The sequence below is a fragment of the Silurus meridionalis genome, chromosome 25 (assembly GCF_014805685.1).
Source record: "Silurus meridionalis isolate SWU-2019-XX chromosome 25, ASM1480568v1, whole genome shotgun sequence".
In the NCBI taxonomy this organism is placed as follows: domain Eukaryota; kingdom Metazoa; phylum Chordata; class Actinopteri; order Siluriformes; family Siluridae; genus Silurus; species Silurus meridionalis.
The window spans coordinates 9180537-9197883 of NC_060908.1; the positions used below are offsets into that span (position 1 = coordinate 9180537).

The 17347-nt window shown below is 35.8% G+C and overlaps 1 protein-coding gene across 1 annotated transcript; it reads left to right on the plus strand.

Annotated features, from left to right (window-relative positions):
• The first annotated feature begins 14601 nt into the window (after positions 1–14601).
• On the plus strand, positions 14602–16715 carry zgc:55461 (beta-tubulin family protein). Its single transcript, XM_046838756.1, has 4 exons — positions 14602–14768; positions 14860–14968; positions 15069–15179; positions 15557–16715. The coding sequence occupies exons 1-4, from the start codon at positions 14712–14714 to the stop codon at positions 16615–16617; spliced, it is 1338 nt and encodes a 445-aa protein (XP_046694712.1). The 5' UTR covers positions 14602–14711; the 3' UTR covers positions 16618–16715.
• Positions 16716–17347: the final 632 nt, after the last annotated feature.

Genomic DNA, 17347 nt, shown 5'->3' on the forward strand with positions numbered 1-17347 from the left:
CATCAGCTTCTCTCCCTCCCTGACTTCTATCAGAGTTTGGATCATGCCAAGTTTCCTCTGATGAGACGCCACGCAAAAAGAATGATGAGCCTGTTCGGCTCAACATACATATGTGAACAAACATTTTCTCTGTTAAATCAGAACAAAAGCAGACTGAGATCCAGAATGACTGATAGCCATCTCTGTGAAGTCCTTCGTGTCTCAACCACCAAACTTTCTCCTGAAATCCCAGCCATCCTTCAATCCAAAGGACAGCATCACTGCTCCCACTGAGAGCAATGTTCTTCACATTATAGGTGAGTTAGAAATACACACAGTAATCATGTGTCAATATGTCACCTCTTGTGTGTGGCCCGGGCCTTTGCTTATTTTTTTGTATTTGGCCCTCAACAAAAAAACTTTGGACACCCCTGATATAGATGAACTATATATATTGACATACTCATTTGCTGTCTTTATAAGGTAAGTTTACACAGGTGGTATAGAAGGACTCTAAGGAGTTGGGTGTTGGGGTGACCACAGATGGGACTTCAACCATTGTGGTGAGCCACTATTTACCAGCAATATCAGCAATGCTGGCTACTTTGAGATGAATGTCCTGCCACTGCAAATGCCTAAACAATGATTTGCTGTCACATGACTTAGTTATCTTGTTTGAAATAGTGTTAACGTATCTTACATGTAGTTGTTGAAATAGCAAGCAGTAAATTGAACCAGTGTTAAGAATTAATGAGAAGAATGCATTTTTACTTGTCAAGTAAAATACATGATTAAGCGTTTGGGTATCTCTCTAGGACCAAATTAATCTTAAATTAACATAAATGTAAAAAGCTTTAACATTTGTTTACAATACAGCCTCACAAAATAGCTTACTTGAAATAATATGCATTTCAAATAAATTGAAGGCATGAGCACACACACATACACACGCACACATGCACACACACTCACACAATGAATACAAATACAATAAAAAAAAAAAAAATTCAACAATAGTACAAAAATTCAACAATATCAAGAGTCTTTTTTTTTGTCACAAAGATCCTTTGAGACACAAGCATTACATAAAAAAACTTTATAATAAACTAATAAACTTCATAAGCATAAGATAAGCACATGTGTACTGTATCAAAAGCACGATATATCAAAAGGCACAAACTTTTAAGAATGCTTGACTGGGTTTTAAAGTCAAATTGGGTAGGGGTGTCTAATATCTTCAATGCAGAAGTTTTCTGAAATAATCCAAGTTGTGTAACATCTTTCAGCACAATCCTGTGTATACATGAAAATGTTAAACAAAAGAGTTTGATCTGGGTCCTATAAACAGGTGCTATAATTATTTCAAATGTAAATTTTAATTCCTTCAGCATTCAGCAGTTTAATGAGCACACCAGGTCTGTCAGGTTTGGGGCCTGAACCATGTACTTTTCATTTACATAGATTTAAGTCTAGGGCTTATATTGGGGTGTATTTCCTGGGGTGTAAGTTTAACTAAAAGACAGGAGGTGGAGCTGAAGGTAGCAGAGCTGAAGATGTTGAGGTTTTCGTTGGGAGTGATGAGGATGGACAAGTGTAGAAACTAGTTTATTAGATAGACAGCGCATGTAGGATGTTTTGAAGGCAAGGTGAGGTAGGCGAGATTGGGATGGTTTGGAGATGTGCAGAGGAGGGACATGGGTTATATTGGAAGGAGAATGCTGAGAACGGAGCCACCAGGAGGGAGGAAAAAAGGAAGACCAAAAAGGAGGTTTATGGATGTGGTGAGGGAAGACATGCAGGTGGTTGGTGTGAAAGAGGCAGATGTAGAGGACAGGGGGGTATGGAGAAGGATGATCCGCTGTGGCGACCCCTAATGGGAGAAGCCAAAGAAGAAGAAGATTTCCTGGGGTGTAAGTCCCTAGGAAGTGTCGTCAACACATACAACTTCTATTTTCTTAAAAATTCTTTTTAGACTAGTTTGATCTTTGTTCCATCAGTAGCCATCCATTCACAAATTGGAATATCCTGCAGGATGGGTACTTGGCAGATGTGGGTCTGTGGGTTGTGTAATATGGAGCAAGGGTTGTTGTGTTTTCCCTCTTTTTTAACCACATTGGAGAAGATATTCATCTCTTTTTCCTTGTATTTAGTTGTGCCTCTTTCTTTGGTACATAGTGGGGTATGTTTTTAACATGGATGAACAACAAGAACTTTAATTTGTTTCGAAAGGGCTATTTTTCCATTATTTTCTTAGACTGATGTGCAGCAACAATTGCTTTTAAGATCATTGCTGATATCTTTACTCTTTGTCATTATGTTAACACACACCAATCATATATAATTATGGATTTATAACTTGCCCACACTGCAAATGGAAAAATTTATCCAATCCAATCCAATCAACTCTTAAACTATGTTTTCACTAACAAATTCCATAAACATTTTTAAAACACTATTGTATTAAAGTGGCATAATGTTAAGATGAATTCACAAAGGTACCACCAAAATCCAAAATTCACAGATTTTCTGGACGCTAATTGTTTTTGACAAACAAAACAATGATTCAGAATATCTTTTTGCAGATAAAATCAAATTCAAGAAAACACAGACAATGGGTTAGTAATTAGTGATGGGTAATTTTACTTTATGAATGACTATGAATATTCGAATGACTGCGACTGGTGCAAGGTTGCCACACATTTCACAAAATAATCATAGGGTTTTGATAAAACATTTGGCAACTGTTGTTGAATAATTAGGCTTATTACGGCAATAGAAAACTGGGGTGTTGCTAAAAATTAGAACATAACCCCTGTGAGTTCCGGGGGGACCACTGTACACAAATAGGTACATCTGGTTCTGTGCATCTGTTCTCTAGTTTATTATTGCATATGTTAGCCTATTTGTTGAATCACTGCTTATGTGTGTGTGTGTGTGTGTGTGTGTGTGTGTGTGATTTCGAATACCAGGTATGAGCAGATGGCTGAGCACATCACATTACTTACATTGTGCAACACACAGGTTTTCCCTGTTCTGTTTAGGCTCACTAAGTTCGGGTTAGGGGCAGTTTAGGGGCAAGAACTACCCATGTGAGCATCAGTACTAGACCATAGCGCAATAGAAAGTGGTGGCTTCTGGTGGCACAAGAGTTATAAAAAAATTATACTGTAACTGCGAGACAATTTTTTTTATTATTATTTTAAAAAGATGGAGCCTGTGTGCAAGATGGCAAGCCATCACTGGGAATCGCTGTTACCTGTTGTATGTTTAGTTGCTCTGCTTTTGTGTTTGTCTACACATAGTGCTAAACAAATTTCCTGCTATTTGCATCTAAATTTGTTAATCAACTTAGAACAGGGCACCTTTTGTTTTAACCCATACATTTCTCTCCTATTAACTCAATTAAATACAGTTTTGAAAAGCCTACTATTTTCATATTTCATTTCCCATCAAGAAAATGTCAAGTTACTTGTCTCACACCAGGCTTTTATGTAAATGTAATACTAATTGCTGAAAACTAATACCAATACTAGTAATACTAAATCTGTTTTGAGTTTTAATTTTAATAATTATTTATTATTGTCCCAGAGCGATGTTTGTTCTCCATGTCTCACTAGCTCTGGGATATTTCTTTGGGATATATGCCAACGAAGGACCCGCTCCTTGAAGCATTAAACTAAAAACAACTTCCTGTAAGCTTAGAATTAAAAGCTCTGTTTAATCTGATTTTTACATGTAATTGTTCAGTTGCTCCCCAAATGAATAGTTCAGTACTGTAGAGTACAATAGCTTTCAAAGTAAACCATTACAGTATATTTGTTTTATACCCTGCATGTTTGTGCAGTAAGGCCAGACCAGTAGGTGGTGGCAATGCATCGGTTTTCACCAAGGTTTCCACAACAATAAAATGAAAAGACATGCCTAAAATAACAGAAAAAAGATACCTTAATTGTGCAAACACATTTTTTTTTTTTTGGTTGTAATGTAAAGAATTTTAATTTGATCACAATAATCTTACATATGCATTTACATATTTGCATTTTGATTATTAAAGCCTGCCAGATTCTGTGTGCAACACAAACTTACCAAAGAAAAAACATGAACTACAACAACTAAAGAAAATAAAATGCTACAGTATGGAAGTCTTTATTGATTCATTGATTTATTGTTAAGTGATTTTTTTTGTTTGTTTGTTTTGTTTCCTTTATTCCTAAACCAGTTCATCTGCAATTTAGTAAAGATAAATTAGCATAGTTATTAAATTGAAAATCAAATATGGGACACTGTGTAAAATGTAAATTAAAACAAATTAAAATGTTTTGCAAGTCTCAGAAAACCATATTTTATTCACAAAAGAAAATCAAATGTTTAAATTGAGAAAATGTACCATGTTAAGGAAAGAATTTGAACTTGATGTCTGCAACACATTTTTAAAAAGTTGTGACGGGGCAAACATCTGGAAAAGTAATTATTAGAAGAAAAATAATTGCTTTTATTTGTCACATATATATTACAGCAAAGTGAAATTCTTTCTCACATATACCAACTTTCTCAGAATCTGGGGTCAGAGCGGAGAGTCAGCCATGATACAGCACCCCTGGAGCACAGAGGGTTAAGGGCCTTGCTCAAGGGTCCAAGAGTGGCAACTTGGCAATACTAGGTTTTGTATTACTAAAAAAATAAACAGCTGGAGAAAAATGTTGCAACTAATTAGGTTAATTTGCAATAGGTCACAAACCTTGGTGGGTATAAAAAGTATAACTTCCACTTAAGAAGGCAAATTCTCTTAAATGTAAAAAGAGGCAGAGGTTCATAATAATATGCACTGAGGCAAAGTGAAAAACGGCTCTTTGGTCAGATAAATCTAAACTTAGAATTATTTTTGAAAATCATGGACACTGTGTCCTCCAGACTGGAGAGGAGGAGGACCATATGGCGTTTCATCAGCATTTAGTCAAAAGCCTATACCTCTGCTGGTATGAGGGTGCATTAGTGCCTATGGAAAGGACTGCCTTCACATCTGGAACAATCAATCCATTTCTGTGTTCTATTGTAAATAAAACATGGGTTTAAAAAGAGATGAATGGACAGATGGATTAATGGATGGATGGATGGATGGATGGATGGATGGATGGATGGATGGATGGATGGGATGGTAAAAGGTTTTAGGTACAGTACAGACCAAAAGTTTGGACACACCTTCTCATTCAAAGAGTTTTCTTTATTTTCATGACTATGAAAATTGTAGTTTCACACTGAAGGCATAAAAACTATGAATTAACACATGTGGAATTATATATGGAATTATATACATAACAAAAAAGTGTGAAACAACTGAAAAATGTCATATTCTAGGTTCTTCAAAGTAGCCACCTTTTGCTTTGATTACTGCTTTGCACACTCTTGGCATTCTCTTGATGAGCTTCAAGAGGTAGTCACCTGAAATGGTCTTCCAACAGTCTTGAAGGAGTTCCCCGAGAAATGCTTGGCACTTGTTGGCCCTTTTGCCTTCACTCTGCGGTCCAGCTCACCCATAAACCATCTCGATTGGGTTCAGGTCCGGTGACTGTGGAGGCCAGGTCATCTGGCGCAGCACCCCATCACTCTCCTTCTTGGTCAAATAGCCCTTGATGCCTTCAGTGTGACTCTACAATTTTCATAGTCATGAAAATAAAGAAAACTCTTTGAATGAGAAGGTGTGTCCAAACTTTTGGTCTGTACTGTAGGTAGGTAGGTAGGTAGGTAGGTAGGTAGACAAACAAACCTTGACAGCCGAACCTTGACAGCCGACCCTTGACAGCCGAACCTTGACAAACTATGTCTTCATGGGCTTTCAGATTGAACAGGTTTGGCTTGTTAATGTTAATTGTAATGTTATAGAATACAAAGACATACAGTGAGGAAAATAATTATTAACACCCTGCTATTTTGCAAGTTCTCCCACTTAGAAATCATGAAGGGGTCTGAAATTGTCATCGTAGGTGCATGTCCACTGTGAGAGACATAATCTAAAAAAAAAAATCCAGAAATCACAATATATGATTTTTAAACTATTTATTTGTATGGCACAGCTGCAGATAAGTATTTGAACACCTGAGAAAGTCAACATTAATATTTGGTACAGTAGCCTTTGTTTGCAATTACAGAGTTCAAACGTTGTTCAAAACTGTATTGTTTTGATTGCCATAGTGTTACTAATCTATTTTGTTCATAATTACAGTTATTGCTAAGTTTCTTGTTTGTTGTTTGACTGACCATGGTTTTTTGTTGTTGTTGTTGTTGTTGTTTGGTTTATTTTTGGATTCATAATCTGGATAACATTAAAATAATTATGAATTAGACAGTCAAAAAGACAAGATATTTTTTCAAGCTGCACACTTATTAAGATGGAATTAAGGGATTTATTTGATTTATTTATTTGATTTTAATCTTTTTCTTTTTTTTTTTTTTTTGTTTGCCTGCTCCCATTAGGGGTCACCACATCTTATCATCCATCTCCATACTACCCTTTCCTTTACATCTCCCATTTTCAAATTTACCACCTGCATGAGTACCCTCACCACATGCATAAACCTCTTCCTTGGCCTTCCTCTTTTCCTCCTTCCTGTGGGCTCCATCCTCAGCGTTCTTCTACCGATACACGTAATGTCCTTCATCTACACATGTCCAAACCATCTCAATCTAGCCTTCCTCACCTTGTCTCCAAAACGTCAAGACTGCCCCAACTCTGTATTGTACAGTTTTGTAGCTTGTTTTTCTCTGGTGTCATTCACAGAATTGCACCACTGACCTTTGCTGTTTATTATGTTGTTGTTGCTATTTCTATTTAACTGTGAAGCAAGTTTATTAGTGCCCAAACTTTACCTTTTCATGAAATGGGAATACCCACAGTTCTTTGTGTGCAACAAAACCTGGTAAACTTTCTTTCGGGTTCTCCTAGGTAATTATACTTTAAAACTGCACTGATGCTGTACTGTTCAGGCTTGTGGTGATGTACTGGCTTGCAGAATATTTTCTTTCCACACATTGGGATATTTGATACCAATCACTTAATGCCACAACTGTACTATTGTTAATAAAGTTTCTCTAAACTCTCTTGTCAATAAGGTTTTTACATGTGTTGCTCATAAAACAGTTTTGTATCAGCCAATAACACTGCCTGACTGGTATGTTAGGAGAGATTTGATATGGGACCAAATTAGTAAGAAAAGAAAGAACCTAAAATTATGTGTATGTATTTATTTTATTTCATTGTATGATTACAGTGTGAGATTGAAGAACTGACATTATTTGTTTTTTTGTTGTACATTTTTTTATTTAGACCAGTATTTTAGACCATTTATTTTCAAAATGAGCTTTTTGGTGCCCTTTCTTTATGCACTAATTTTTTTATTACACAACGTGAAGAGTATGTGTGATCTGTACCTCTTGTTAAAACAAGAAAATAATTTGGAGACCAAGAGATGAGTAAAACAAGATGTCTTCTTCTTGTATAGAACTGATCTTATACTTGAGGAATAGAGCAAATAAATATTTAACATTGAAAATTTTTTTTTCTTTGTTATTATTATTTGTAAATGGACATTTTCTATAAATGTGCACTATATGGCTAAATGTTTGTGGACCATTATACTAATATTATATATACTAGCAATATAACAAAAACTAGAAAAGTAACAAATTACATTTACTTGTGTTACTGAAATTTAGTAGTTTCTTTGTGTACTTCAAATTTTTGAAGTAGTTTTTTAAAATCTGTAATTTTACTTTTACTTAAGTATATTTTGTCTGAAGTATTGTACTTAACTACATTAAAAGAAAATATCTATTACTGAATTAAACAAAAATAATAATAAATAAATAAATAAATAAAAATAATGCAAGCGGGAAACCCATTTATTATCATTTATTTATGATAAATGAGATTATAACAGGATTTTGTTTCTCTGTGGAAAGGCTTAACTCACATTAAACACTAAGTTTTTTTGCTTAGTTTCTTTGCTGCCGAAAGAAAAAAAATTCTAATCTGTAAAATTAGTAAACAAAATCTTAAATGTTTCTTTTTTTATTTTATCTCTCTTTACTTGTATATTATATAGATTCATCACACACAGACTGATATATTTCAAGGGTTTACTTCTTTTAATTTTGATGATTTTGGCTCACAATTAACAAAAACCCACCAATTTACTATCTCAAAAAAATTTGAATACTTCATAAGACCAGTCAAAAAAAAACATTTTTAGTGAATTGTTGGCCTTCTGAAGAGTTTGTAAATGTACTGTATTTGTACTCAGTAATTGGTTATTTGCTTTAATTACTGCCTCAGTTTGGCATGGCATGGAGGTGATCAGTCTGTGGCACTGCTGGGGTGAAGCCCAGGTTTCTTTTACAGTGGCCTTAAGCTCATTTGCATTTTTTGGTCTCTTGTTTCTCATTTTCCTCCTGACAATACCCTATAGATTCTCTAAAGGTCTGTTGAGTTGGCTGGCCAGTTAAGCAAACAAACTCTACAGTCATTTAACCAACTTTTGATGCTTTTGGCAGTGGGGGCAGGTGCCAAATCCAGCTGGAAAATTTAATCAGCATCTCCATAAAGCTGGTCAGTAGAGGGTAGCATGAAGTGCTCTAAAACTTTCTGGTAGATGGCTGTGCTGACCTTGGACTTGATTAAACACAATGAACCAACACCAGCAAATGACATGACTCCACAAACCACCACTGTGCAAACTTTACACTGGACCTCAAGCAACTTGGATTATGTGCCTCTCCTCTCTTCTTCCAGACTCTGGGATGTTGATTTCCAAATGAAATGCAAAATTTTCTTTCCTTTCATCTGAAAAAACTACTTTGGCCGACTGAACAACAGTCCTTTTTTGTCCTTTGCCCAGGTAAGACACCTCTGACGTTGTCTCTGGTTCAGGAGTGGTTTGGCACAAGGAATGCGTTAGTTGTATCCTACTGATATGTCTGTGCATGGTAGTTCTTGAAGCACTGACTCCAGCTGCAGTCCACTCTTTGTGAATCTCCCCCAAATTCTAAAATAGGCTTTGTTTCTAATCTTTTTCTACTACATTTTTACTTCCATTTCACTTTTCATAAATGTGCTTGGATACAGCACTCTGTGAACAGCAGAATTGCTTCTTTAGCAATGACCTTTTGTGTCTTACTCTCCATGTGCAGGGTTTAATGATCGTCTTCTGGACAACTGTCAAGTCAGCAGTCTTCCCCCATGATTGTGTAGCCTGCACCAAACTGAGACACCATTTAAAGGCTCAGGAAACCTTTGCAGGTGTTTGGATTTAATTAGCTGATTAGAGTGTGACACCACGAGTCTCCAATATTGAACTTTTTCCACAATATTAAAAATTTCTGAATTCTGCATTTTGGGTTTTCATTAGCTGTAAGCCATAATCATCAAAATTAAAACAAATAAACACTTGAAATACATCAGTCTGTGTGTGATGAATCTATATAATATACAAGTTATTATGATATATATATATATATATATATATATATATATATATATATATATATATATATATATATATATATATATATACAGTACAGACCAAAAGTCTGGACACACCTTCTCATTCAAAGAGTTTTCTTTATTTTCATGACTATGAAAATTGTAGAGTCACACTGAAGGCATCAAGGGCTATTTGACCAAGAAGGAGAGTGATGGGGTGCTGCGCCAGATGACCTGGCCTCCACAGTCACCGGACCTGAACCCAATCGAGATGGTTTAGGGGTGAGCTGGACCGCAGAGTGAAGGCAAAAGGGCCAACAAGTGCCAAGCATCTCTCGGGGAACTCCTTCAAGACTGTTGGAAGACCATTTCAGGTGACTACCTCTTGAAGCTCATCAAGAGAATGCCAAGAGTGTGCAAAGCAGTAATCAAAGCAAAAGGTGGCTACTTTGAAGAACCTAGAATATGACATTTTTCAGTTGTTTCACACTTTTTTGTTATGTATATAATTCCACATGTGTTAATTCATAGTTTTGATGCCTTCAGTGTGAATCTACAATTTTCATAGTCATGAAAATAAAGAAAACTCTTTGAATGAGAAGGTGTGTCCAAACCTTTGGTCTGTACTGTATATATATTTGTTTGTTTTTATTTATTTATAAAAATTAAATTAAAACAACCAGTTTGAGATTTATATGTCCTTGTCCTTTTTCAACTATACTAGAATCTACCCCCACATTTTTTACTTTGTAGGTTTTCTTTTACTTGAGTAGATTTTTAGACCGATTACTTTACCTGTAATTAAGTGAAATTTCATTGAAGTAACAGTACTTTCACTTGAGTAGAATAGTTTTTTCTCTTTCCACCTTTGATATACACATCAATCTACCTGAAATATTACCCTAAAATGTTCTAAATACAACATAAAAAAATCACAACTTATAGAAGGTTATGATTAAAATTCTAAAAATATAACAAAGTCACCGTAATGTTTATCATTTTGTTTGACTTTCACAAAAATTGTAACAGCATATCAACAATGAAAACATAGTTTGTTGTGTGTTCTTGCCACTCCAATGGGAACTATTGTGTGCCCCTGGTTTCTATGGCAGTGACACTGCATGTTTCCATAGAGCTGTTTAAACACATTTGTCTCAGTGGTGGAAGGGAATTTTGTTCCAGTTGGTTTAATTTTCCTCCCAAGGCATTAACATTAATGTAATGACAGCAGGGTCTAGCTTTATTCAGCTTATAGCTTATTTAGCTTTATCTATAGGGACTTAAAAGTTAACATATTATTACTTCAGTTTTAATTATATTCCTTAAATATGGATTAAAAAAATAAATTAACCCCCCATTTGCGCTTGTGGTGGTGAAATTAAATAAATCAATTAATAAATTGTATAAGCGTTCATAAATAATTATCAATTAATAATTTACACATACTGTAGTAGTTGTCCATAGCGCTAAATTACTCAGGCCATTCGGAAATTCAGAACAACTTGTTAATCTACTGTCTCAGGATAATAATTATAGAGGATAATAATTACATGCATTATGCTTATCATTCTTATTTTCTTTATTTATATGGTTGCTGATAACAAAACAATGGACCTTTTTATCCTTAGCCACAGGCACAAGCTGGATTACAAGTCGGCAGTTGGCATTCAAATTCTGCAGTTTGAATATTTTAAAGTGTGGGTAAGCCATCTTTTATTGCTTGCCAAGTTGTTGTGTGTTAGAGTTTTAGAGTAGTGATAAAGTATTGAGTAAGCATGTGTAAGGCAATACACAGCTCTACATTCATAATTGAACGTTTACTAAGCAACAGTCTGCAGCTGCTCTCCAGTCACACACTTATTTTTTTTTTCAGACAGTCTTTATCCTAAGGGAATTCCAATCTATTTACACACCAGTGCAAGCAGTAGTTCACATTTTTTAACACTACTCTACATTTTGGCTAATTGGCTTAAATAACTTTTATGATTAATTTATATAAAAGTATAATTTTATTTAATGTATACTTTTATATACATAAAAAATATATAGAATCGTTAATACAACCTTTCAATTATCTTACAACATTTTAGAAGGCATATAAAAAATAATTCCCTCAACCTTGACCAGGATAAAACAGTTATTGAATTATTGAGTTATTAGAATCTAGGATTTGGTCTAAGTGTACTGGAACTAAAGGATACTCCTATTTAAAGATAAAATGTATCTTTAAACAAGTGGGTGACAATTAGAACAGATGTTCTGTTTTTTATGTAACATAAACACATTGGTGCTGTTGCTAGTTTGCTTTGTTTGCTATTTCTGAATAATATACAAACCCGATTCCAAAAAGGTTGGGCACTGTAGAAATTGTGAATAAAAAAGGAATGCAATAATTTACAAAACTCATAAACTTACATTTTATTCACAATAGAATATAGATAATTTCAGATAGATTTCATGAGAGCTACACATTCCAAAAAAGTTGGGACAGGTAGCAAAAAGAGGCCAGAAAAAGTTAAATGTACATATAAGGAACAGCTGAAGGACCAATTTGCAACTTATTAGCACAATTGGCAACATGATTGGGTATAAAAAGAGCCTCTCAGTGTGGCAGTGTCTCTCAGAAGTCAAGCTGGGCATAGGATCACCAATTTCTCCAATGCTGCGGCGAAAAATAGTGCCGCAATATCAGAAAGGAGTTTCTCAGAGAAAAATTGCAAAGAGTTTGAAGTTATCATTATGTACAGTGCATAATATCATCCAAAGATTCAGAGAATCTGGAACAATCTCTGTGCATAAGAGTCAAGGCCGGTAAACCATACTGGTTGCCCATGATCTTCGGGCCCTTTATACGGCACTGCATCATATACAGGAATGCTACTGTAAAGGAAATCACAACATGGGCTCAGGAATACTTCCAGAAAAAATTGTTGGTGAACACAATCCACCGTGCCATTCGCCGTTGCCGGTAAAACTCTATAGGTCAAAAAAGAAGCCATATCTAAACATGATCCAGAAGCGCAGGCTTTTTCTCTGGGCCAAGGCTCATTTAAAATGGACTGTGTCAAAGTGGAAAACTGTTCTGTGGTCAGACGATTCAAAATTTGAAGTTCTTTTTGGAAAACTGGGACGCCATGTCATCCGGACTAAAGAGGACAAGAACAACCCAAGTTGTTATCAGCGCTCAGTTCAGAAGCGTGCATCTCTGATGGTATAGGGTTGCATGAATGCGTGTGGCATGGGCTTGCACATCTGGAAAGAACAACACATGTTTTAATCCAGACGTCGTCTCTTTCAGGGAAGACCTTGTATTTTCCAACATGACAATGCCAGACCACATACTGCATCAATTACAACATCATGGCTGCATAGAAGAAGGATCCGGGTACTGAAATGGCCAGCCTGCAGTCCAGATCTTTCACCCATAGAAAACATTTGACGCATCATAAAGAGGAAGATGCGACAAAGAAGACCTAAGACAGTTGAGCAACTAAAAGCCTGTATTAGACAAGAATGGGACAACATTCATATTCCTAAACTTGAGCAACTTGTCTCCTCAGTCCCCAGACATTTGCAGACTGTTATAAAAAGAAGAGGGGATGCCACACAGTAGTAAACATGACCTAGTCCCAACTTTTTTGAGATGTGTTGATGCCATTAAATTTAAAATCAACTTATTTTTCCATTAAAATGATTCCTTTTCTCAGTTTAGACATTTGATATGTCATCTATGTTGTATTCTGAATAAAATATTGAAATTTGAATCTTCCACATCATTGCATTCTGTTTTTATTCACAATTTGTTTTTGGAATCGGGTTTATATGCTCAATATTACACATTATATATAATACCTTTTATCTATATAGAACCAGTACTTAAATAAGATCTGTCTACTCTGCACAGCACTGGTTGTGTCATATGTAGCTAAGGTACAGTCATTAACAATTCTTTCAGTCAGTGGGCATGCATTGTGAGCATTGAGAGACTTTCTAGTTAAAAATAATGGAGAGCCAACAAATATTATGAAAAGCATTTGTCCATGTCCATAAATTATGCATCTTCATTCAGTTAAGTTGGAAAAGTTGAAAGATCTTTATTTTTCATGTCTGTGTCAGACCCTGCTGTGAGACCTATCCTAGAGTTCTTAATCCAGCTTTATGATTGCTCAGCTCATACCTGCATAAGCATGAATGCAATAGCCTGCTTGCTGCTGTTATAACATTTGCCAAATTAATTAATGTCTTGTTCTGTTGCAACACCTGATTCACCCTAAAAATACAAATGCAATTTGTCATATTTGTCTTATCCAATTTCACTTATATTTACTATGGTGAAACAAGGTTATGTGCATTGTAAATGGACATTTGGTTCAACCCAGATGAGGATGGGTTCCCTCTTGAGTCTGGTTCCTCATAAGGTTTCTTCCTTATGCCATCTCAGGGAGTTTTTTCAAATGACAATGTTCATTGTTAAAGGCGCACAAATAACAAATAAAATTTTATTAAATTGAATTATTATAAAAAAGTTATTTTAACACTAAGCTTTGCTTGAAAAATTGCTCATATGCATTTTCACTGCATTTTTGTACTATGATAAGAGGTTAAAAATCTACTAAATTTCTATTAATAAATTTTATGATTTTTATATGGAGACAATGAAGGTGTTAATGTGAAGGTATAAATAATTTAGTAGAGATCCCCAATCATAATACATACACTAAGGCTTCAGTCTATAAAATATTTTGATGTGAATTTGTGGCAGTATACTACACATAGTATAAATATTTTATTGTATATTTTCACAGATAAAGGTGTGTAAATCAGTTTAAACCTGGATATATTGTAGCAACTCCACAACACTAAGAACAAGTCCAAACATGCCATCTCATTACTAATAACAATAAAAAATACTAGTTTATTATAACCTGATATCCCTAACAATCGTCGGTTTTCTATATAAACATATCAAGTTACTAAAAACACAAAAGGGTTTCTATGGGAGCTCACAGCGCTGTATCCCTTGGATACATCAACATCCGTGATACGGCTTACTTACTTCTGCGCTCCAATAGGAGTTCGGAAAATAATGATTGACGTTTGGTTTAACTAATTAAAGATCGGGTGACGTTTATACTGGTGGGGTTTAAGTCAGTGGAACGGCTGTGACTAATCAGGATTTCGCTGAAGTCGAAGAAGACACGGGAGTTTGAGACTATTTGAGTTCACAGTTTGTGTTTAGTACAAAAATACTACCAAAATGAGGGAAATCGTTCACATGCAGGCTGGTCAGTGTGGGAATCAAATTGGTGCAAAGGTAATTTTATAAAATAAAAAATTATATACATATATTACAAAAAATACTCAAACATTATTATACACATATATTGTAACTGTATATTGTATAGTTTTGGGAGGTGATCAGCGATGAACACGGAATCGACCCGACTGGCACCTACCATGGTGACAGCGACCTGCAGCTTGAGAGGATTAATGTATATTACAACGAAGCTTCGGGTAAATCCGGCTATTCATTTTCACCCTTTTTTAGACAAGTTTATGGCTCAATTTGCCTCCGTTTATGGCCATAGTTAAAGTGTGTACTGTGGTGCCGCAGGTGGAAAGTATGTTCCTCGGGCTGTTCTCGTGGACTTGGAACCAGGGACCATGGACTCTGTAAGATCTGGTCCTTTCGGACAAATTTTCAGACCAGACAACTTCGTTTTTGGTGGGTTGAAATTGAATTATTTCAATATTTGTAATGATTTTGGACAGCTTTAACAACTGCAGACAACTCTGTTTTTACTTAGCCCTTGAATCGCGATAATTCAAATGTTCTGTAGTAGAAAAAAAGACATGCCAGATATCCCCAGTTTTTGTAAAATTCAAATACTGATGGCTTATTTCCATTCCCATTTTACTCTGAAATTTGTTTGTGTTTGTTTTTTTTTTCTTATTTTTAGTTTCTTTTTTTTTATCAGTAATCTATGAATTAGGTAAATGTATCTGTATAGGTAGTTAATATTATTTAACAATAATGTAAAATGTAAATTTAATTTAAATGTAAATTTAAATAATCTAGCCTTGTTTTCCTGCTTTTAAAAGGTCAGAGTGGGGCTGGTAACAACTGGGCCAAAGGCCATTATACTGAAGGTGCTGAGTTGGTGGACTCTGTGCTGGATGTTGTACGTAAGGAGGCTGAGAGCTGTGACTGCCTACAGGGCTTCCAGCTTACTCACTCCCTGGGTGGGGGCACTGGTTCAGGCATGGGTACGCTGCTTATCAGTAAGATTCGCGAGGAGTATCCTGACCGCATCATGAACACATTCAGTGTTGTGCCTTCTCCTAAAGTCTCTGATACTGTGGTGGAACCCTACAATGCCACTTTGTCTGTGCATCAACTGGTGGAGAACACTGATGAGACATACTGCATTGACAATGAAGCTCTTTATGACATCTGTTTCCGCACTTTGAAGCTCACAACTCCTACATATGGTGACCTCAACCATCTTGTCTCTGCCACAATGAGTGGTGTTACCACCTGCCTCCGTTTTCCTGGGCAGCTAAATGCTGACCTGCGAAAACTGGCTGTCAACATGGTGCCCTTCCCTCGTCTGCACTTCTTTATGCCTGGTTTTGCCCCACTCACCAGCAGAGGGAGCCAGCAGTACCGTGCTCTCACCGTACCCGAATTAACACAGCAGATGTTTGATGCCAAGAATATGATGGCAGCATGTGACCCTCGCCACGGTCGCTACCTGACTGTGGCTGCTGTCTTTCGGGGCCGCATGTCTATGAAAGAGGTGGATGAGCAGATGCTTAATGTGCAGAACAAAAACAGCAGCTATTTTGTAGAGTGGATCCCCAACAATGTCAAAACAGCTGTATGTGACATCCCACCCAGAGGGCTTAAGATGGCTGCCACCTTTATTGGCAACAGCACAGCCATCCAGGAGCTGTTCAGGCGCATTTCTGAGCAATTTACAGCCATGTTCAGGAGAAAGGCCTTCCTGCATTGGTACACAGGAGAAGGAATGGATGAAATGGAGTTCACTGAAGCAGAGAGCAACATGAATGACCTTGTGTCTGAGTACCAGCAGTACCAGGATGCCACAGCTGAAGAGGAGGGTGAGTTTGAGGAAGAGGCAGAAGAGGAGTTGGCTTAAAGATATTTTCAGTTTTTCTGTTCTTTGTCATCTATTTTAAAAGTATACAGATCAGAAGTGCACCTTTGTACTTTCTAATAAATGTTTAACTTTGGCAACTTGGCTCATTCTTTACTGCTTTTTCCCCTTTTCCTTAAAAAATTGGAAGTCAGTTTAATTGTAGGTCACGTGAAGGCACATAATTATTTATTTTTTTTTTATCATATGTGTTGAACTGTGGCGTCTTGGCTGCTTAATTTAACAAATCTGGTTACTTAATGTGCAAGAAAGTTTTAATTTTAATGTACATATACTTTAGTTTCTTTAAATATAAATAAGTGAAGTCATGGGCTGCCATTATGTGTAGACAAATTAAAATCAAACTTTTTTCCGTCCCAAATTGATTTAAATATGTTTGAAGTAGAGGGGCAATCTGAAGGGGAGAAAGGATGGTTCATTCAACTTTTTAAAAGTCCACGATTGCATTAAATGTAATCTATAAATTGTATCTCATCTGGTTAAATAAAGCCTTTCTGGGCCTCACTTAACACCTGAACAAACACACAATGGCACTAGTATTTAAAAACACTATGTAACTCATTCAAATATTTCAGGCTTGATTAAGTTTGAGGGCACATTCTTTATTTTCGCCAGTAGATTGCGCTATTGTTTAAATCTTGTTCTACCTGATCAGTTAAGATCTAATGTTCTAAGCTTATTAATACAGTACAAATTATTTATTAGTATTTAA